General features: G+C 65.2%; 1 protein-coding gene across 4 annotated transcripts in view; it reads right to left on the bottom strand.

Annotated features, from left to right (window-relative positions):
- Positions 1 to 16,677: 16,677 nt before the first annotated feature.
- The window catches only part of BRF1 (BRF1 general transcription factor IIIB subunit), a 71,788-nt gene continuing 66,514 nt past the window's right edge, over positions 16,678 to 21,951 (bottom strand). For all 4 annotated transcript variants that reach the window (XM_079914408.1, XM_079914405.1, XM_079914406.1 and 1 more), the window contains 3 exons: positions 19,344 to 19,395; positions 18,630 to 18,801; positions 16,678 to 18,055 (listed from right to left, as the gene is read on the bottom strand). In XM_079914408.1, coding sequence (XP_079770534.1) covers positions 18,018 to 18,055; positions 18,630 to 18,801; positions 19,344 to 19,395 — 262 coding nt within the window. In that variant the 3' untranslated portion in view covers positions 16,678 to 18,017. The remainder of the gene's footprint in view (positions 18,056 to 18,629; positions 18,802 to 19,343; positions 19,396 to 21,951) is intronic.

Genomic DNA, 21,951 nt, shown 5'->3' with positions numbered 1-21,951 from the left:
CAGTGCTGGGGGGTCCTTTCTGTGGGCCTCTTGGTGTCTCTCTCCAAAGGGGAGCCCTGGGCCCCCGGCCTGGGCACAGAGCAGAGTGACCTGTGGACGCCCGGGGGGGTGTGTCTTCAAGCTTCCTTCTCTACCCCGCCACCCTCCATAGACGGCTGCACCAGCATCAGCCTGTCTTATCGCTCTGGTTTGGCTTTTTTTTTTTTTTCGGCCTCACTGTGTGGCATGTGGGATCTTGGTTCCCCGACCAGGGATCGGACCCAGGCCCCCTGCATTGGAAGTGCAGAGTCTTAACCGCTGGACCGCCAGGGAAGCCCACCAGTGCTGTGGTTTTGATGCCTGGTTCTACAGGCATTTTTTCAGAATTAACTTACTTATCATTGACTTTTGTCCTTACAAATGTTAGAACAAGTGTGACAAAACCAATGGCAGGAAGGTGAGTTGGGGTGGCATCGGGTCTGCAGTCACCTGGGAGAGACTCGGGGTCTGCGCGGCTCCCCGTGTGCCCAGACGGAGCAGCTCTCCTCGCTTCTCCAGATCGCCTACGTCCAGACTTCCTCTCTGCCGGCTGCCCCACTCCTGCGTGGTTTCCCTCCTGCTGGGAACACTGCCCTGCTTTCTATCAGGATCCTGCTGGCTTACTGCCATGGGAAGGAGCGCCACTGACCCACAAACACTGAAACGTGAAATGTCCTTGTATAAAGTACGGTTTAAAGAATAAGAGCCAGGCCACGGAATATAGCACATTCCCGGTGGCCGGGAAGCTGCAGGGGGAGGACCCTGCCCCCAGCAAAGTAACTTCCTCCAGACGAGGTAGACTGTCCACTGCCTCTTCTGAACCTGTCAGCATTCGGTGTGTGTCCCCCGAGCTATAGTCTCTTCTGTTTTGACCAAGCTCACCTGGAGGCACCAGGAGAAGAGAAGCCGAGCAGAGCCATGGGGTCCAGGTCTGGCCTCAGCCTCCCTGAGGGTTTTTAGGAACTGTTCTGGGGCCATCAGTGGGCAGGGACACTGATGACCTAGGGATAGCCAGGCCCCCCACAGGCGGGGCATCTGGCTGGGGCTTGGGCTGTCCTGTATTTCTGCTTCTGAACCCACCAGGGCCATCTCCCAGTCCTCTGGCACAGGTCAGATGGGCCAAAGGAGACACTCCTGGGGAAGCCCCATCCTCAGATAACCCCGCCGTGCCATCTCTTGCATCGCACTGTCTGACCGGGGTGGCTGACGGTCCCAGGGGCGCGGCTGTCCTACAGACGTCTCCCTTCAGAACCCCCCGTGCACGCACCTCCCCCCGCTCCTGAGTTAGATGCTGGAGGTCCGTTCGCCTGGTCTAGTTCTTGGTTTACTCTCGCTTTGATGGAGCACATCCTTCAGTAGCTGCTTGAGACAGAGCGCGTGCGTGGAAGATACACTTCAACACCTTGCATGTCTGAGAAGTTTTTACGAAACCCTCACACTTGAATGATAGCTCGGGCAGGTATAGAATTCTAGGTTGGAAATCACTTTCCTCCAGCACTTCATAGGTACTGATTCCTTGTCCACTTACCTCCAGGGTGGCTGCTTTCACTTCTCAAGCCATTCTGAGGCCTCTTTGGGGACCTAATAATATATGTTAATTTGGAGAATGTCCCATTTGTACTAGAAAAGAGTGTGCCTCGGGCTTCCCTGGTGGCGCAGTGGTTGGGAGTCCGCCTGCCGATGCAGGGGACGCGGGTTCGTGCCCCGGTCCGGGAAGATTCCACATGCCGCGGAGCGGCTGGGCCCGTGAGCCATGGCCGCTGAGCCTGCGCGTCCGGAGCCTGTGCTCCGCAACGGGAGAGGCCACAGCAGTGAGAGGCCCGCGTACCGCAAAAAAAAAAAAAAAAAAAAAAAGAGTGTGCCTCTTTCTATTTCTTGTGTTATCCACACAGTCCACAGCTTTGCTTGTGATGCTTGAGCTGTCAGTGTCTGAGAGGCGAGTTGGAGGGTTTCCATCTCCAACCACCGCCGTTGGGTCAGTTGTCACCTATTGTTTTCTGTCTTCTGAGGCTATGGGTTTTTTTTGTTTTTTGAGTTTAAAAATGTATTTATTTTATTTAATTTGTTTGGTTGCACCGGATCTTAGTTGTGGCAGGCGGGTTCCTTAGTTGCGACTCACCAGATCCTTACTTGCGGCAGATGGGCTCCTTAGTTGTGGCATGTGGGATCTAGTTCCCTGACCAGGGATCGAACCCGGGCCCCCTGCGTTGGGAGCACAGAATCTTAACCACTGCACCACCAGGGAAGTCTCTGAGGTTATGTTTTTAGTTGCATACATGTTGTATGTTTTTGATCTGCTGTTTATCTCACAAATATTGGATCCTGCTGTCTCCTAATTTAAAATGGTTAAAACGATCAATTTTATGTTAGGTATAATAACCACCACAAAAAAAAAAAGCACCACAAAAAAACAAGCAGAGAGCCTCGTTCCTCTTGACTGAAGAACCACTGATGAGCGACCACCTCCACAAGGACCACACTCCAGTCCTGGTCCACAGAAGATATATGGTCGGGGCAAACTCAGGACAGCCGGGAGGGAGAACCTGAGGATGAAGAGGCTCAAGATGCGTGCCAGCGGTCGCAACGCGTGGGCCTTGTGTGCATCTCCATCAGGCCAACTGTACAAACGCCGTTCCTAGCAGCGTCCAGGAGCCTGGAACCTGAGAGGCTCTCTGTGCTGACGGCATTGTAGCTACATTGTGGGAATACAGCTGAAGTGTGAAGTGACGCCTGGGATCTACTCAGAACAGCCAGGTTGGAGGAGGCGTGAGAGGGACGGGGGTGGGGGGGCCTAGGTGACCCGGGGACGGGCGGGAGGGGGCAGTGTGGAAACACATCACAGGACCTCCCCACCGAGTCCTCAGCTTTTTTTTTTTTCCGCCACCCCGCACGGCATGCGGGATCTAGTTCCCTGACCAGGGATTGAACCCTCGCCCCCTGCAGTGGACGCGCGGAGGCTTAACCACTGGAGCCCTGAGTCCTCATCTTCAATGAAGGCAAATCCTCAGACTCTGTGTCTCAGAAGAGTCCCCGCCTCTTTTCTCCTTCTGGGAATCGCGAACCTGCTGCTGTTTCCCCATCCTTCTCCATCCTCCGCTGTGTCGTCAGGGTGGCCCTTCATCCCTCCCGAGTCCGTGCCTCTTCTCGGTTCTCTCTGAGCCCTGGCTCCTGCCTCCGGCTTCCTGAGCCCCTGCCCTTTGGGCTTCTCTGTGAAGCCCCGTCCGGTCAGTCATTCCGCCCAGAACAGCCGGACCCGTGGCTTCTTTGTCCACCTCGGCCTGGACGCCCGGGCTCCACCACAGAGCTTGCGGAGCTGGGAGAGGTGCTCAGGACCAAGGGGTGGGGCCCTCTCCCTACCCTGCCCGCAGGGCCCACCAGGGCCTCGACCAGCAGCCCAGCCCCTCCTGCTTGCCTCCACCCATCCTAAGCCCCCAAAGCCCCCGCGCCCTCCGGCCTCAGCCCCTGCCCATCCCCCCACCTGTGCCGGCGCTAATCTGGGGCTCAGTGCTGGGGGCAGCCCGACACCTGCACCCCAGGTGCCCAGACTCCTCACTGGGGTCCCCCAGGATGCGGGGAGGGGGTGCCTGCTGTCCACGACCCTTACTGACGCCGCCCAGGGTGCCCGTGGCGGCCCCTCGGTCACCGGCCATTCCCCGCGTACAGCTGAGCCGACACGCAGGCGACACCACTGCTCCTTCACTACACCGTGGCCCACGCACCCAGGTGGGACTCGATGTGGCCCCGGGGCGGGGGTGTGGTCATGTGAGGGCTGCCTGCCCCGCCCGCCCCCCGCTTCCCCCTGGGGCACGGCATAGTCTGGACTCTCAGACCCCCAGCCGTGGCAAGGTCTCCCCGGGACAGAGTGGCCCGTGCAGGCCAGAGACGAGCTGAGCTGGGGCCGTGGGACAGCACGGGCCCACTGGCCAGAGTCCCCTGGCCGGTCTCAGAGGTTGCCGGTGGTGCAGGGCGCGGCTGGGGGGCCCTTCTGGGGAGGCAGGGGGAGTTGGGGCAGGGCCTGGGCCGGACCCCGAGGCCAACAGGCAGGTGGAGAGCGCAGCGGCGGCGCGCGGGACCCCAGCTCTGACCTCGCTCTGGCCCCGCACAGGGCCTGCTCCTGGACGTGCACCGTCCTGTGGACGTGCCGGCGTCGCCCTGCACCGGTGGCTGGACCGAGGCCCCACATTCCCAACCTCTAGGCGCCCCGGGGTCTCGAAGGGAAACAGCTCCGCCAGGAGCCCCGGGAACGCGCAAGCCCCACTGCAGCTGAGCCCGCCCGGAAAGCACGAGCCCGGGAACAATGCCCTTCGTGTGACAGACTTTCCCCTCTGTGGGAGAAAATAGAGTTTAACAGAATGGCGACTTCCTGCATTTGTGCCTTCGCCTGAGGGGTGATTCACACAAGACCTCCCACAAAGAGGAGCTTCTAGCCAAGTCAGCCAGGGCTAGGTGCCCCAAGGGCCCTGCACCCCTTGGGGCCCCGGGGCCAGGTGAGGGGTCCACCCGCCGTCCTCCAAGCCCCTGCCTTCCCGAGCTTCAGCTCCAGCCCCAGCAGCTTGGATATGTTCAGAGGCCCCGGAGCTGTTCAGGCGGCAGCAGGGCTGGGAGAGGGCGTGGGGGGCTTCCTGGAGGAGGGGACCTCAGACAGAGTGCTAACAGCTAAGCAGGAGCCAGGCAGGAGGGCCATGAAGAGAGCTGCTCAGGGGAAGAGGGTCCAGGGGCAGAGCAGACGGGGTGCCACGGTGAGGGCAGGCCATGGTACTGGGTGGAGGGGAGCGGGTTCCAGGGAGGGGTAGCGGCAGCAGTGCCTGGGCTCCTTCCATATTCTGGGTGAAGAGGGTGGGGTGGCCTGGGGGGCATTCCTGGATATGAGGAAGCTCAGTGGTTAGCCCTGGGTGGCCCGGGTGGTCAGACCCAGAGCTCAGGGAATGTCTGGCCTGCTTGGAGGGTGGGGACAGGATCCTGAGGGCACCCCTGGGGTCTTTCCCTTCTCGAGAAGAGGTTTGCGGGCAGGACCTCGGTGGAGGGGGTTTGACCCCGGCACCCCACTGTGGGGCACGGGGGAGGCGCAGAGCAGGGCACCGGCACCTGGGACAGAGCATTGGGCCCAGGCTCACACTGAGGAGTCCTCTGGGCCGGGTGATGAGGACGCTGTCCCCACCCACCTCTACACTTGAGGACAGGGCTGCCTGTTGGTCCCCCCTTCCCCTTGCTTCCCAGCTCTGATGCGTCCTCCAGGGCACTCAGCCTGTCGGGCCCTCCCCTGACCTCCATGTTTCAACCTTTCTCTGTCCCCAGGGCACAAGGACTCATGTGACCGCGAGCAGCCCGGCCCACGGCCCGCCCTGTGGCCACTTGCCTCTTGGTCTCTCCTGGGGGAGGCCCTGGCCGACCACCCTCCTGCCTTCGCCTGAGGTTCCTGCCACTCCCACACCCAAACCCCACCACGGCCAGACCCCCTCCCTGGAGCTCTGGGGCCGCTCCGGTTCATACTTTCCTCCCCTTCAGGGCCCAAAACGCAGAGATGGTGGGACCAACCGCCCTGCTTTGGGGACACACGGCCCTTCTATGCAGGCATCGATGACACCACTGCGGGCTGGGACGGTGTGGCTGAGATGAGGCTTCACTAGGACATCCCGCTGTGAGGCTGGTGGACGGTGGCCCGGCTGCCGCCCTCCAGATGCACGGGGCCTTGGCGCCAAGGCCTCGCTGCCCACGGCTGCCGCCTGCCCACGAGGGAGAGACGGAGCACGGCAGGGGTGCAGAGGCCCTTTCCTGCAGCCGCACAGCAGCCTGCGGCCCCTCCTGCCGGGCCTCCTGCCTCTCCTGCTTTCCCCGGGGGCAGGCACCCTGCATGGGGTCTGGCCCCCCACTTGATTCTTCACAGGTGTTTCCCCCCAGGATCTCGTCCACATCAGCTCCCCACTTGGCCTCTCACATGGGATCAAGTTCAAGCCGCCGCCGCCTCTCCTGGACCTTGTGACCTCCAGCCAAGGAGCCTCCAGGGTGGCACAGCTCCCCGCTTTCCCTGGTGGGTGCTCAGGCCCTTTGTGAACGCTCGCTGCCCTTTGCACAGCACCTACGATGTCCTGGCACTGCGCTGGGTGCTCTCCATCTGACACCTCAAGTCTCTGCGCAAACCCCGGTGTTACAGCTGAGCTCAGAGGGGTTGAGGCTTGCCCGAGGCTGCAGAGGGGCTCGGCCAGCAGCCCAGCACCGCGGGGACACAGCCATGGTGGGCTTTGGGTGACAACTGTACCCTGGGCTCCTCTGGCCTCAGGCAACCAAGACCTCTGGGACCAACTCCTCATGTTAAATCCCGCCATTTGAAATACCCGCAGTGATTTTTTTCTGGTTGGGTTGGATTGAGTCCGGGAGGGTTTTGCAGGATGGGCCACAGGGGGGTTCAGAGGAAGGAACCGCAGCAGGTTCCAGGGCGCTGGGGAGAGGGGCGGGCTTGGGGGCTGGCCCAGAGAGCTCCGCACTGTGTGGTGGGAGAGCGGGCAGCAGTTGGGCCGCGTGCGCCTTGGCTGGCATGGTGAGGACGGGACGCCGTGCCTCTGGGGCCAGCTCCGTCTCCCATCCCCTCCCAGACCCCGCTCTCAGCTGTGGGTGAGCATGTGACTGAGGCCCAGCCAGAGAGCTGCGCTGGGCTGACTGACGGGGCCTGGTGAACGGGCAACCTTGGGGCAGAGGGCACGACGGAAGTGGAGGCCTGATGTGGCCCCAAGTGGACGGCCTGTCCACGATGGGCAGGACTGCACGGCAGAGCCCAGGTGAAGGAGGGAGGGGCGGCGTGGCCCAGGTGGGGAGCGCGGGGGCCCTGCTTCCCTCACTCCCCCGCCGGGCCACAGTCCTGCTTCCCGGCTGGAGTCCCAGTGGGCTCCTCCTCTCGTTCTATAGGGGAGCAGTGGGAGCTGGGTTTCCACCCTCCGGAGCTTGAGTCCCGCCTGGTGCTGTGCTTAACCTCTTCAGGCCTGCAACCCCTGCCAGGGATCAGAGGAAGAGCCCAGACCTGGGAGGAGCACCCCTCTGCCCGAGGGTCTCTCTCCTCCTTCCCATGCCCCTCCCCCAGCTCTACAGGATCTGATCTCACGAGCCCAGCCCCCACCAAGTCTTCCCCAGGAGGGGACATTCTGGCTCATCCACCCACCCTGCAGACAGGCAGACTGAGACCCAGAGGAAAGGGCTGAGCTGAGCCCAGCTTCGTCCCCTGGTCCGGCTCGGAGGCCCCGACAGCGAGCCTAGGGTGGCTCCGGGCAGGTGGCCGTCCCCTCTGACCCCGGGCTCGGACGGCCTCTGTGTCTGGGCCTCAGCTCAGAGCGTTTCCTGCCCGCCAGCCCCAGCCCAGCCCCTCAGGAAGTGGCCGCCTCCTGAACAAAGAGGCCGGCGGACAATGGCCATTGAATTGGGCCGGGGCGCTCGCGCACGGACAGGCCACCAGCTGCCCGCGCTGATAAGACGGCTCCGCAAGCTTGACCGGCTCCGGGATCCGCGGCAGGAGCTCAGGGCTGGCGCGGCCCCGCCCCGCGGACTGGGGGCCAATGGGGAGACGGCGCGCCCCGCCGGCCGCTCGGGGACCAATCCGGGAACTCACCGGGGAGCGTCCCCGCCCCTCCAAGCGGCTCTGGCCCCGCCCCCTGCCCGGCCCGGCGCGCCCGCGGGCCCTGGGCGGGCCAACGAAACCAAGCTCTGGAAAGCGTTTTCCCCTCTAAAAGCGTCGGAAGTCGGCGCCTCGCTGCGCTTCCTTCGCCTGCTTTGGGTGGAACAGTCCGGGAGGGCGGCCCGGCCGGCTTTCCCCGCACTCCCTGGCTCTCTGCGAGGGTCGCGGGCGGCTCGCTGTGCTCCGGGGGCAGCCTGGTCCGCACGCCTGCCTGAGGCACCCCTCCTCCGGAGGCACCAGGACACATGGTGCACATGGTGCAGCTCCGTGTGCGGAGGCCCGGCGCTGAGAGCCAGCTCCGAGAGACGAGCGGGGGCCCCTGCCCAGGCCCGAGCCGTGGAGCTGAGGTCGGGAGTCAGTCCCGCGCTGGCTCTGGAGGGCCCAGGTGCACCAGGTCATCCCCCCCAGTCTGGGAGGCTCTGTGAAGAGGCAGGCACGGAACTGTAGTCAGGGAATGTGGCAGGGTGTGTGTACGTCTGGGAAGGGGGTCACAGCATCTTCCAGAAGCAGCCTGGCCACCTGCAGGGGAGGAGCGGGGCTGAGAGGGGCAAGGCCTAGAGGTTTGGGAGAACTGAGATAGGCTCTTTCCTCCCGGCAGGATGAGGCGGCCCACTTCTGAGCCTGGCAGGCCCCAGGCAGAGCAGGGATCTGGGGAGCTCGGGCCCACAGCAGCCTCCTGTTGTGTGTGTCCAGCCCGCAGCTCTGCCATTACTTCCTGGCATCACCAGCCTGCAAGCCCCGCCTTCAGCAAGCCCCTGCCCCGGTGGGAGCCTTCCCCAGGATAGGGGTGATACAGGGTGGGCAAAGCCAAGGCAGAGGGACACTCGCAGGCTGCAGGGCCCAGGAGCGGGCCCTGACCCAGCCATCGGAAGCCTTCTTGGGGGAGGTGACACTTGTGTTGCATTTGCCAGGACAGGACGGGATAGACCCACCAGGAGAGGGAGTGGCCCAGACACAGGCTGGAGACAAGGAGGAGCCAGGTGTTTGGAGAAGGGCAAGGGGTCCAGGAGCGCAGGTGGAACAGCCAGGGGGCCGGGGGGTGTGGCCAGGCCCCAGGCATCACCCTGACGCAGCTGCCCCTTGGGCCTGTGGAGAAGGTGGCCATTGGGAGGAGAGTGCTTGCATGGTGTCTCTGTCAGCGTCCCAGAGGCTGGGCTGGGCCAGGAGTGATGGTGACGGTGGTGCTGCATAGAGGGTGCAGGCTGCGGCCCTGGAAGATGCAGGTCCAGGCTGGTGGCGGTGGTGGTGGGCACCATCTGGCTGACAGTGGTGGTCCTGCTGGTGGGCTGGCAGGTTGTGGCCACGGGCGTGGCAGCATGGCAGACTGCTGGGGCTGCGGTCACTGGAGGTGGTGCCATAGGGCAGCCCACGTGGCTCCAGGTGCCTCGGAGAGGCTGCCCAGACTTCCACTAAGTGGCCTGGGGTCATGCCCTCCAAGGAACCAGGTGTCTCCTGCCAACTCTTCCTGCCCCTCCCACGTGCTGTGAGTGCCCCATCTCCTGAGTAACCTAGGTAACCGTGACCCCTCAGTGACCTGGGCAGATGGACACACCTGGCCTTCAGGTGGATGCAGCCCAACCCTCAAGCGGACACAACCTGACCCTCTGACCCACAGCCTGACTTAACAGCAACCTTGGCCCCAGCCGTGTCCTCGCCTTGACCACCTTCTCCACTTCACCCTTTGATCCAAAGCCTCGGAACTGCGGCTACCCTTCCTTCCAGCAGCCACGTGGCACTCCCCGCGCCCACCACGATGTCCCCCGCTACGGCCTCCGCAAGCACAGCCAGGTGGTCATGGGTCACATTTGCGTTGTTTTGTGAGACATCCGGGCCGAGCCACAGACACCTGGGTCTGCGTGAGCAGATACCTGCCTGGCCTCTGCCCAGCACCGGGCCCTGCTGCTCGGGCTGCAGGAAATGGGAGGCCTGGCGGCTTCTGACTCCCGCTCTTTATCAGCGCACGACACTTCCTGCGGCCAGCGAGGCCTGGGCCCCGTGGCGCCGGGACACCAGGTCAGCAGTGACTCACCGAGAGCCCGGCCTGGGGACACCCTGGCCCACACCTCCTGCCTCCTGAGAACTCCCGCCCTCACCCTGGCCCACACCTGGCTGGCAGGGCCACCCTGAGCCCCCATTCCCTGGCCCTCCCACCATTCTCCACCCACCAGCATCTTCCCCATCTTTTAGCCCTCCCCTCCCTCCCTCATCCCCGACAAGCAGGGCTGAGGTGCCCCCACCTCTTTGTGCCCAGAGTCTGCTGCTCACTGGCAGAACCCACCTCCCACCCTCGCCCCAGTGCACCCCTCACCCAGCACGCCCGGCGACACTGCGTGCGTCAGGACGGTAACTGAAGTTGGGGACACAGGGCAGAGGGGGCCCTGGGAAGCTCATCTTGGTCTGAACTCGCAGGGCGCCCCGCCCCAGGTCCGGGGCAGATGTAAATGGCAAAGGCAACAGCCATCTGCGTGGGCCCCTTCCCAAAGAAATGCCGACCCCTCCCTGGAGCAGGGCTCCTTGTGGGACTGACCCGCACATGCACGAGCACGTGTGCACAAGCACGTGTGCACAAGCACACACAGAACCTGCAAAATGGTCCTCATCGCGCACAGGCAGCCAGCCCACTCAGGCCCACCCGGGAGTCCTGTAGCACCGCCTGCTGGCTAACCAAGCAGCACCCCCTTCTACTTGCCGCGCCTGCGGGGCTAGGAAGTGGGTGCTTCGCACGGCATGTGCCCATGTGTGCGTGTGCACTCCTCTGCACCCCGTGGCCTGGGCCCTGTGACCACCATGCCACCTCTCCTACATTCACATTCCCAGGCCGGGGTCAGTGATGGTCGTTTGGAAAATCTGTCTCTGAACAGCAGCAGTCCTGCCCAGGGCTAGGCCGGGGGCGCACCAACGGGGGCGGGGGATCGAATGCCATCCACAGGCTGGTGTGCTCCGGATCTCCACCCCTTGTGTGGCCTTTCCGTCACTTCAGGCTCTTCCATCGGCTGCCCTGCACACCCAGCAGGCCCCCGAACCCACGGCCCCCATCCCCCAGCGACAGCCACAGGGGCCTCCTGCGCAGACCCTGCCTGGCTCCCCTCCCTCTGGCGGGCCTCGAACCTCTGCCCCGCCCTCCGCTGCACACCGACTGCTCACCCTCTATGCCCTGCCTGCTGCATTTCCCCACAGCATGGAGGCTGTTCCCTCCCTGCCGTGTCCCCGGTCCCACGACCAGCCTCAGAGCCTCAGAGCTTTGCCATGAGGCTTTGCCAAGGCCTGCTGAGGCCGTGAATGGGAAATACGTACTTTCCAGAGCCCTGCGTGTAGTTGGATGGAGTGTCCTGGTAAGGGGCTTTGGTGCAGAGGGAAACCCGGAGGTGGTGAGACCTCAGGGAGGCCTGGGGGGTGGGATGGACACAGAAGCAGACGCTAACATCTCCATTTCCCATCACTTGCCGTGACGTGGCACGTGCAGCTGCTGATCCCAGGGGGCCCACCTCCCTCTGCAGTCAGGCCCTGGCCAGATGGCGTGGGTCCTGCCGGCTTGGCCCTCGCTGACCCAAGCTCTCCCGCCCGAGGGGCATCCCCCCAGCTGCCAGCTCAGTTCCACACTCCTGCTGAGGCTGGAGGCCAGGGCCACAGTGCCATCACCCTGTGAAGCGCCGGACAGTCGTCTTCCTAGGCCCCACCAAGGCGGGCACCTGGCAGACGATGTCCTTATTCACCTCTGGATGGCGGGAGCGATTACTCGCTCTGGTCAGCGTGAAGGCTCCTCATCGCCAAGGGGAGTGTAGTCCCCACGCTGTCTGGCAAAGCGGCGTTTCCTCTCGTCAGCCAGGACCTCCGGGCTCCAGTGAAGCCTGCGTGGCCTTAGCAGTTTGCTCCCTGTGAGGCGTGATGACCCTCGCTGCTCCACCACAGCCCCGTGGGGCCATCCCAGGATGTGCCCCCTTCACGGCCTCCCACTGGGATCCTCCCAGTGGATCAGGGTCAAGGTTGTGATGACGGCTGGGGTCAGGGTTGAGGTCAGGGTCAGGTCCTATCAATCTGGGGCCCCTGCCCTCACAGGGCCCAGCCGGGCCCATTGTGTGGCGACAATGGCTTCCTGAGCCAGGTTCCTCTCCCAGCAGGAAAGCCATCAGGCCTCCACTTTGCCACCGCCCACGGCCCCTTTGAAGGGCCTGGGCGGTCAGCGCCTGAGGCCTGCAGCCTCGGAGCCAGTTCCTCGGCCCCCACCCCTTGCCAGCCTGGCCGGGGCCCAGGCCTCCCCAGGGACCAGCCAACCCTGCAGGCACGTAGGCACAGGACAGCATAGGTGGGCACTGCGCAGGCAGGGAAGCTGCCGGCCGCACGCAGGCACAGCCCCAAACGCGGCCGTCACTCAGGAGCTCCTACCCTCAGGAAGCATTGGCCCCTGTGTCCCCCAAGGGGCCAGGGTGTGTGTGCAGGGTGGCTGAGTGTCCTACTGACATGGCAGCTTGGGGCCTGGGAGGGTGTTGGCAGGACACCTGGGCTGGACCTGGTGGGTAGGTGCCCAGAACCCAAGGCCCCCTTGCAGGAGAGGGGACAGGCAGAGGGCCTGCCCCAGCTAGGCCAGGCCTCCCTACCAAGCCCAGCTGGTCCTGGGGCACCCCCTGCTGCCTGGGGTGTGGCTGCACAGCTGGGGCCAGGGCTGTAGCGGGGGCACAGTCTGGGGCCCCCTCGGGTCACAGGCAGCTGGGGTGAGGGGTCCAGCTGGCCCCAGGCTCTAAGAGCTCGGGTGGTCCGCTGGGCACTGTGGCTGCAAGTGGAGGGGTGGCCAGAGCCTGGGCAGCGGGGGCCTGGGGTGATGCTTGGACCCAGCAGCGCTGCACTGGGATTTCGGTGGGCAGAGCAGTCCCGGGCCCAGCGGTGACAGAGAACAAAGGCCCTGAACTGAGCCCCGTGGCTTTGAGGGTAGCCTTTATTATTCAGGGAACAGGGTGTCCTCGGGGTGTGGGGGCCACGGTCTCTGTTGAACCCCAGTTGTGGCCTGGAAGCGGGAAGCCAGGTGGACTGGCCTGGGCAGCCGTGTGGCCGCGGCTATGGGGCTGGGGGGCAACCAGGCCCTGACTCAGCCAGTGCTGGATGGGGGCGAGGCCCCGGCTTCTCCCGATGTGGTCACAGCCGCGCTGGGGGACCCGCAAGCATAGATCCCTGCATACCCTGCCACTCTCTCGGTGGGTCCGTTGAATCTGTCCCACTGTGACCCCAGGAGCCGTGCTCTCAGCACGCCTACTGGACAATCCGTAGGGCGATCCCCAGCCTTGCAGGGGGCGACGGGACCGTCTACACCCCTCCCGGGGTCCCCATCGACGCAGGAGTGGGCACCTGGCCCCGAGTCGGCCAGTGACGAGAGGCCCCCACTCCCTGGCACACCCAAGCCCTCGCTCCGCCGGTTTTCCAGCCTACCGAGAAACGGAGCAGAGGCAGCGTGTAGAGGACAGCAGAGACTGGGGGGAGAGCAAGAGGTGCCCAGGGGGACGGGGCGCCGGCCCTGGGATGGCGAGAGGCAGGGAGGTGTGGTCTGGAACTTCCCACGTGGCAGCGAGCTGGTGGGAGCAGCGTTTATGGCGCTGCCGGTGGGAAGGGTGCAGGTGGGGGCTCAGGCTGGGCTCCTTGAGGCAGAGGTGTCAGCGGACCTTCGTTCTCTGGGGCCACCCAGCACCTGTCCCTCCCTGAGAGGCCTTCCCCCTGCCCACAGGTGGCCTTGGCAGCGGTGGGTGGCCCTCAGTCCCACTGCCTGCCTGCCTGCCTAGCCAATCCAGAAACCACTGCGGGGCCACACGGGGAGCAGCTGGGCAGAGGCAGGTGTGCGGGCCCAGGCCCAGGGCAAACACGGGCTGAGGTTGAGCAAGTTGGTGTGACCTTGAGTTGACCGGTGGCAGCTGGGCAAAGGGTAGGAAAGGGCTGAGGCTGACCTCTTTGAATGACTGTATAGATGCCATCCACTGCGGACAGCTCTCAGGAGGTGGATGCAGAGAGGGGCGCTTCCATCATTCCAGCCCTCCTTCTGCCTGACCCCTGACCCCCACCCCCGGGTTCCCACTGCCGGCTCAGGGCGCCTGGGACCAAGGTGCCAAGGCTCCAGCTAGGGCAGCACAGAGCAGGCTGGCTCAGGATGTGGCCCCCTCCCACCTGAGGGCCCTGGCGGGGGTGGGGGAGGGCCCTCAGGCCTGCCCCCCAATTCTTGGAGGAGCCTGAGGCAGTGAGTGGCACGTCACTGGGGCCCACCCAACCCTGCCAGGAAGGTTACCCGTGGTCCCAGATCTGTGGCTCAGAGACGGGCAGGAATGGGCACGGTGTGGGCTGGGTGACCAGCAGATGCCACGTCCTCTCTGGGGAGGGGGCAGCCCTGTCACACGTGCCCTGCAGCGAGAGGCACCATCAGGCCCATGGGCATCTGAGCTCGGCCACCACTGGGGTGCGGATCTGGGTCCTGTCAGAGCCCAGCACCCAGCACCCTGAAGGGTGGTCCAGAGGCGCGAATGGATAAATGTGTGTGCACAGATGCATGAGTACATGGAGGGGCGCAGACGCGTATGAGTTGTACGCGTATGTCTGTGCGCACAGGTGCGTACCTGCAAGTGTGGAGGCCGTGTGCTGTGTCCCCTCCAGGCTGGCCCTGGCCCTGGCCCTCCCCCACAGGCCTCTGGGGAGGGGACACGCTGGCGAAGGTGCGTATGAGTTCGGGGAGAGCAGGAAACCCGGGAAAGAGGAATGGGTAGGACCCTCGCACTTGGAGGAGCCAGTGCAGCATGTTGGAGGCAGGCAGAGAGGTTTGGAGGCCTTGGACCTCACCCTGGATAATGGGGGGGGGGCGCAGGGGTGCACACAGGTATGTGTGCAAACGCCTGTCCCGGGTCAGCCACAGCGTGGTACGTGGCCCCACCCAGCACGTGACAGGGATGGGCAGGCCTGGGCCCCAGGCAGCTGGGCCTGGATGCGGGGAGCAGGTCGCCTTCTCCCAGCTGCTCCCCAGCACCGGGCCGAGGCCGGCGGCCAGCCGCGTGCCCTCCTCAGGAGCCAGCCTGCGCTCCCCAGCCAGGCCCCACGGAGGACCCTGCTGACGTCAGAGTGGGTACAGGGACTTCCCTGGTGGTCCAGTGGTGAAGAATCTGCCTTCCAATGTAGGGGACGTGGGTATGATCCCTGGTCAGGGAACTAAGATTCCACATGCCGCAGGGCAACTAAGCCCACGCGCCACAACTACTGAGCTCGCACGCCTCAACTAGAGAGACTGCGTGCCGCAAACTACAGAGCCCACGTGCCCTGGAGCCCGCGCATCACAACTGGAGAGAGGAAGCCTGCTGCCAAGACTAGAGAGCAGCTCAGCGCTGCAGCGAAGAGCCTGCACGCCGCCAACGGAAGGCCCACGTGCCTCCACAGAAGAGCCACGTGCCACAACGAAGACCCGATGTGGCCAAAAATAAATCAAATAAATACATTTTAAACATAAAAGCTTAAAAAAAAAAGAGTGGGTCCAGCCGGGCCCCGCGCCCTGGGCCCACTTCCACAGGGAGGCGGTGGCTGTCAGGGCAGGGAGGCCACCTCCCCGCTGGGTGGCCGTGGGTGGTGTCAAAGCTCATGCTTCCCTCTGGCCTCACCTGAGAGGCGGGGACGGGACTGGGGCCCACCATCGGGGGCCACTGGGAGTCCCGGAGCCAGCACCGGCGGCCATGCGCATTCGGACCGTGGCCAGCCATCTGTCTCCAGCTCCCAGGGAAGGCCCCGAGCCCCAGGGGAAGCAAGGCCCTCCCATATGGCACCCGGCGGGGCCTCAGGCAGCAGGGGGGAAGGAGGGGCCTGGAGAGAAACTGGAGGCCTCAAAATGGCCCCTGCCAGATGCCCCCCCGTGGGACCCCCACCCCCCATCCAGGCCTGATCGCTGCCACCACAATGAGAACCTCAGTGACCCTGACCATCAGACGTCAGAGTCTCCTGAGGGCCCGGCTCTGCTCACCGAGAAGCATGGGGGGCCGCCAGGGCCCCTCTCCTGGCCTGCTGCCAGGCCTCCCCAGGCCCTTGCAGGGCCCACTGCTGCCACGCACCCAGCAGGGCTGCAGACATGGGGGCGGCGGAGAGCCGTCAGGCTGCTGTCCTGTCCACGTAGCTGCAGGACCGTTCCACACCCTGGCGATCCTGGAAGGGGCCGAGACTTGCAGGGTGCTGGGGAGGGAGTGGTAGCCTGAGCCCCTCCCTGTTGGGGGCCGCTCCCCAAGGCCTGCACCTGGGAGGGCTCTGGGCCAGCGGCTGGAAGGCCCCGGCTTTCGGCAGATGCCAGGCAGTGTGAGCTCTGGGGCCCTGTCTCCTGGCCTCCCCTCCCTCGATTCTGGGGTCAGACGAACAGGTCGTTCTTCGGGGTGGGAGGATGGCATGCAGATGTGGGACGAAGGTGCACACGGGCCTGCACGTCCCCCTTGGGCCAGCCCGTGGCAGTGGTAGCCTGCCCACAGGGCGTGGGCTGAGCCCAGAGGCACCCCCAGCCACCCTGGGGCTTGACTCCTCCAACCAGACGCCACCCCCGGTCACCACCACCAGCCCCCAGACCTCCCCTTCCAGCAGCCCCCTGCCTCCCAGCGTCCTGTCCCCAGCGGGGGAGGAGGCAGGGCTGGGAAACCAGCCTCACTTCACCTCTGGGCCTCGGTGCTCCCCTCCAACCTCCCCCACCTCCCGCTCCCCTCCGCTCCGGCCTCGGCGGCCTCTCCTCTGCACGGAACACCCGCTCGCAGACCTGAGCCTCACCTTACGGGGCTGGGCAGCACCGGTCCCTCCCACCCAGCCTCCCATGCCTCCACCCGGACCCCCTTCTTGCCCAGCCTCCCAGGGGAACCATCCAGCCACAGCTCTGTCTTGAGAGCCAGCCCGGCCCAGGCACAGCCATCGCGCACCAAGGAAGCCAGCCCTCCCCCTCCCCCCTCCCCCGCCTCCAGCCCACCTCCCGGGAGGTTCCCTGAGCATGCCCCTCCCTGGTCACCTCTGGTCCGGCCCACCATCTGCTCCCTGCGCAGTGCAATGAGCCCCCAGCCTGTGAGGCTCCTCTAAGAGCCGCTGCAGCCGAGCAAGCTCTCCTAGTCCCAAGAGGGGCCCAGGGCCAGGATGGCCCACAGCTGGGAACAATGGCGCAGGGACTTCCTGTGAGAGTGGACATGTCACTGATGGCCCCCATCAGTCAAGGCCAGGAGCATGGAGCTTGGAGGGCAGGTACCCCTGCCTCAGCCTCCCTCCTCCAGGGAGCCAGACAGGGAACCGTAGACCACAGACTCAGTGGGTTTCTGCTTAAGGAACGATCTTTCTGTTTCACCAAGCCAACCCCTCCACTCCAGCCTTGCAGGAGCCCTGGAGTCCAGGCTGGCTGCATGGTACAGGCCAAGGGGCACAGCCAATGGCCTCAAAACGCACCCCCCCCCCGCAAACTCTGATGCACTCCGGGAGGGTGCACTCTAGGAGGGGTCTGCCCACCCCAGGGGCGGGGGGGGCGCTGGGCCCTGGTGGGGCAGAAGCATCTGCCCTCCCCCCAAGGACACCTCCAGGGAAGCGGTGCCCAAGCCCAGACCGAGAGTGGTCCCTGGGCCTTCCAATGAGGAGGCCCGGCCCGGGAGGCTCTGGGTGGCAGGAACCACCCAGAGCAGGGAAACCAAGCTCGAGGCCCCTCTGCCGGCCATGCCTCTGTGGACGGCGAGCCTGATCGCAGCTCAGACAGGAAGCACCTCTGGCTCCCTCACCCAGGCCGGCCACGCAGGCTACCCGCGGTGGCTGTGCACGTGTCTGTCGAGTGATGCCGGCTGGCCAAGCAGCCTCTAGGCTCTTCCGTGCAGATCTGTGGGGTCCCCAGGGCCCAGGCAGTGGCTGGGGACTTCGGCTGGAGATACACAATCAATTCTGGACCAGCGGGACACAAAGTGCTTCTCAGACATGGCAAGGAGGTGAGGGGCGCAGGGAACCCAGCTCCACACAGGCAGAGGAGGGTCCTGGAGCCCGCCCAGCCCTCCACGCACTTGGACAAGTGGCTGGGGCTCCCTGTGCCTTAGTTTCCTTCCGTGGGACACGACATTGCCGCCTGCAAGGGTTCTTGGGCCGTGAGACCCACCTCTGAGCAGATACAGACAGCTGGTCTGGCTCCCCTTGCTGGGCAGAAACACTCCTCACGTTGCTCAAAACACGGCCGCAACAGACAGCAAGTACCACAAAGGCCGCGTGTGGCTGTGGAAGAGGGCGGCAGGGCCGGCGGGCCGGCACCCATCTTGTCACCAAGTCTCGGCGCTCACGCCTGTGAGCTGGCCCCAGAGGCCCATCTGACCCCTCAGAACACTGCCGGCAGCAAGGTCACGCCTCAGTAGCCATCGTCATCGTCGCCGTCACAGCCGTAATCTGCAAAGCACAGAAGAGTCATGGACACTGAGGGGTGCCGCATGGTCAAGCAGCCCAGGCGCCGCACGCTGCACCCGCCACCGCCCACCTCGTGAGCGGCGCCCCAGGCCACGGCCGCCCCAGCGAGGCTCCAGCCCCAGCCCCGCAGGCCACAGCTGCACGGGCCCCACCACCACTGACGGGGACCACCGCGTCGGTCCCTCCATCTCTGCAGGTCCCGGGCGCAAGCGCCCACGTGAGCGATGCAGAGAGTGGGAACCTTTCTCCTGCTGGACGGGCAGCCCAGAGCCCCCAGTCTGCACAGCAAGCAGGTCCTGGCCAGCTGCTTCTAGCAGCCTGGGCCTCAAAACCAATACAGCCAATCGTAAGACGCCAGTTCAAATTCCCTTCCGAGGTGCAGGCAGGGGCCCGTGCCTCCTCCGGGAGCCCCCGCCCCGCCCCGCCCCGGCCGCTTGCGGAGGCTCTCACCCGCTCACCGTCGCCGCCCATCATCTGCAGGCAGGGGCCCGTGCCTCCTCCGGGAGCCCCCGCCCCGCCCCGGCCCCGGCCGCTTGCCCTTGCAGAGGCCGCTCACCGTCGCCGCCCACCATCCGCAGGGCGCTGACACAGGGCTCCCCATCTTCCTCGTCGGGGTCCTCCTCGTCCGCGTCCTCCTCTGGGTGGTACGACACTGGCCCACTCTCCACCACGACCGCTGTGGGCCTGACGGGCTCGGCTTCCAGGGAGGGGGTACTCGGGAGCAAGGCCTGCTGGCGAGTGGGTGAGCTGGGGACAGAGCATGGCTCCCAGGCCACCGCAGGGGAGTGCTCTCCGGGGCAGGGGGGACACTCCCCACCCTTCAAGAGTGGTCAGCAAGGACACCCGATCCCCCGAGCCTGCCCCTGCAGCTGCCCTGGGACCCCGCAGGGGCCCTGCCTCTCCCTTTTGTTTCCTAGGCCAGACCAGGACCCCAACAATAAGAAGGGAAGACCCTTGAACCCCAAGACAAGGAAAGAGGGAAGGCCACTGACCACGCTGGACCCTGGGACCTGGGCCTGGCTTCCCACACGGAGGATTGCGATGGCCGTGGGCTGGCACACACTGGTGGGCTCAGGCTTTCAGGCCCCGGGCCGCCCCTGGGCCTCAGGCCTCCCCTGGCTGGGCTGGGCTGGGCTGGGCTGGGCTGGGCTGGGACTGCCGGAGCAGCGGTGCTGGCCCTCCCTCCCTGACACGCTGCTCACAGACGCGGTGCTGGGCGTCTGCTCTTTCCCAAGGATCCCTGTCCCCCGGCTACGTCCGCACAACGCACCTCTCCCACGGCCACCTTCTTAGCTGGCTGCGTCGACACCATCGGCCTCAACCTGGAAGAGAGCACAGCACCGTGGCCTCAGCCCAGGCTGCACCATTGGCCACGAGGACACGGCCCCGCTGGAAGGCCCGTTCTCTGATGGCAGCATCTGGCCAGATGTAAAGGATGACGGTGTACTGAGGCTCCCATGGCACCACCCTGACTGGGTCTTGTCCACCCAGTGGCTGCGCCTGGGCCCTGAGCGCTGTCCTGTCACCTCCTCCACCCAGGCCTGGCAGCCCACCCTGCCCCGCCCCAGCCCCTGCATTGTCCTTCCCCCGACCCCACCGGCTGGGCAGGTGGCTGGGTGAGTGGGCCGCCCTCTGGGCCTCTTCACGTCTACCCAACAGACACGGCGCAGGCAAGGTTCTTCCCCGGGGCCTGGGCGAGCACTGGGTGCTGGGATGGGGCCGCGGGGAGCCAGAAGCAGCCGGAAATCTGGATTTTTGTATGAAAGCTTCTTTTTAAATGTTGGCAGCAAATTCAAATTTCATTGAAGCCACTCTGCAGGGCGACAGAAGGTCCCTCTGGACAGAACCCCCATGTATTCGTCAATACTTGATGAAGGATTAAAAACTAGAATCACACTGCCCTGCCACCCAGGCACTCCAGGTCCCCCAGGCCAGCTGTTTTCTGAAGCGGTCCTGGGCCATCTGCTCCCTGCCACCCCCCATACTTCCAGGAGAACGTGTAGAGGCTGCGGGCAGCAGCTGCTGTGGGAGACCCCTGTTCAGTCCTCCCACTGGTCCATCCTGAGTTTTCCCTGTTGCTGGAAGAGGAGGAGGGGGAGAGGCACGTTCTAAGACCCAAGCCTGCCCCGCCCCGCCCCACCCCTCCCCTCCCCTCCCCTCTCCTCCCAGCCTGAGAGCCTTGGTTGCCCCCTCCACCCCACCAGGCCCACAGCACCCCCCTCAGTGGGCTTGTTCTTCCTCCCTCGGACCCTCCAAACACAAAACTCAAGGCGCTTTCTACACAAAACCCACTGCAAGGGGCCGGGGGCGCACACCAAGGCTCCCCGGATGCCGCTGACCTGCCCAAGTGTGACGGCGGGACTCCCACGGGAGATGAGGCAGGTCCTCCTCCCAGCCCTGGCCGCAGGAGCCGTCCAGACCCAGGGACCCGCCCACCAGACCTGTGTAGGGTGGCCAGGGCAGGGCCAGAGCCCATACTGCAGCCACTTCCCTCCAGGGCACAGTTTGAAGGAAGATGGGCGGGGGCAGGGAGGGGGCGCAGGTGATCGAGCTGCACCCACGGCGGCCCCAGCCCCGCACACCCGCTACCCTGGACCCTCCTAGCTATCTGGCCCAGCCCTGCTGTGACGTGCCAATGAACGCTGGGCACACGGGGAGTGGACCCCGTAACGGCCGCCGACAGTGGACACCTGACGGCGGGGGTCTGGCCCGTCAGGCCAGGTCTGGGCAGCCCGCCCCGTGAGGGCGTCGGAAGCAGTGGTTCCGGGGTCTCACAGGAAGCCCTCGCTCTACACGGTCTGGGGCTGCAGCCTGGAGGGGACAAGGCGGCAGCTCACGCAAGGCTGTGCCCAAGCTCAGAGGAAGCCCCTCCCACACGGACGGCTCTCCGGGTCCCCACCTGTCACCTGGGGAGACGTGAGCTTGGAGCCACAGCCGTAACAACCTGAGGCCCAGCAGAGAAGTCCAGAGTCCCCAGAACCCAGAAGGCGGGAGCCAGTGGCGTGCTCCCTACCGACCGAGAGCCAGCCTGGCTGGGAGAGCGCGCCGTTAGCGGATGGGGTGAGAGGGGCTCCTGACGTGAGGGCCGGCAGGAGGTGGGTCTGGGTCTCGGGCCCTCCTCTCAAGGCGCATCCGGCAGCCGTCCACACACGGTCCTGCGTGCAGCCGGGTGACTGGCTGGGCCTCTCAGGGGGGTCTGCGAGCACTTGGGGACACGCTCCTCCCTTCAGCCCACAGCCCCAGCCAGCCGGTGGCCTGGAGGACCCGTGGCTGCCCCACAGGGCCACTGCCCCACCACTTTTGCAAATGCACTGCGGGCGCCAGCCACCAAAATGCTCACGGCCGGACGGCGAACACCACGTCCACGAAGGAACAGCCGGACTGTGCGGCCACAGCACCTTCCATTGACAAACACAGGCTGCACCTGAGCTCTGGGAAAGCAGCCCCCCTCACCCCCGTGCATGGTGATGGGGGCAGGGGATGCCGAGCTCGGGGGTGAGGCGCCCCCTCGCCAAAGGGCAGGCTGAACAGGACAAGGCTGCCTGCCATGACCCGGGAGCACATGCAGCGGCCACACCGCGTCCAGGCGGGGGGGGGGGGGGGGGGGGGGGCGCTTCCCAGGCTCCAGGAGAGCGGGCGTGGGCCTCCCGCAGTGCCCACTCTCGTGCCTGTCATCAGAAGGGAGCATGGGGGCTTCCCTGGTGGCGCAGTGGTTGAGAGTCGCCTGCCGATGCAGGGGACACAGGTTCGTCCCCCGGTCCGGGAAGATCCCACATGCCGCGGAGCGGCTGGGCCTGTGAGCCATGGCCGCTGAGCCTGCGCGTCTGGAGCCTGTGCTCCGCAACGGGAGAGGCCACAACAGTGAGAGGCCCGCGTAC

This window comes from Stenella coeruleoalba (genome assembly GCF_951394435.1).
Source record: "Stenella coeruleoalba genome assembly, chromosome: 2".
Classification (NCBI taxonomy): Eukaryota; Metazoa; Chordata; class Mammalia; order Artiodactyla; family Delphinidae; genus Stenella; species Stenella coeruleoalba.
Note: the sequence above shows the minus strand (reverse complement) of the source record. Positions and strands in the feature narration are given on the sequence as shown.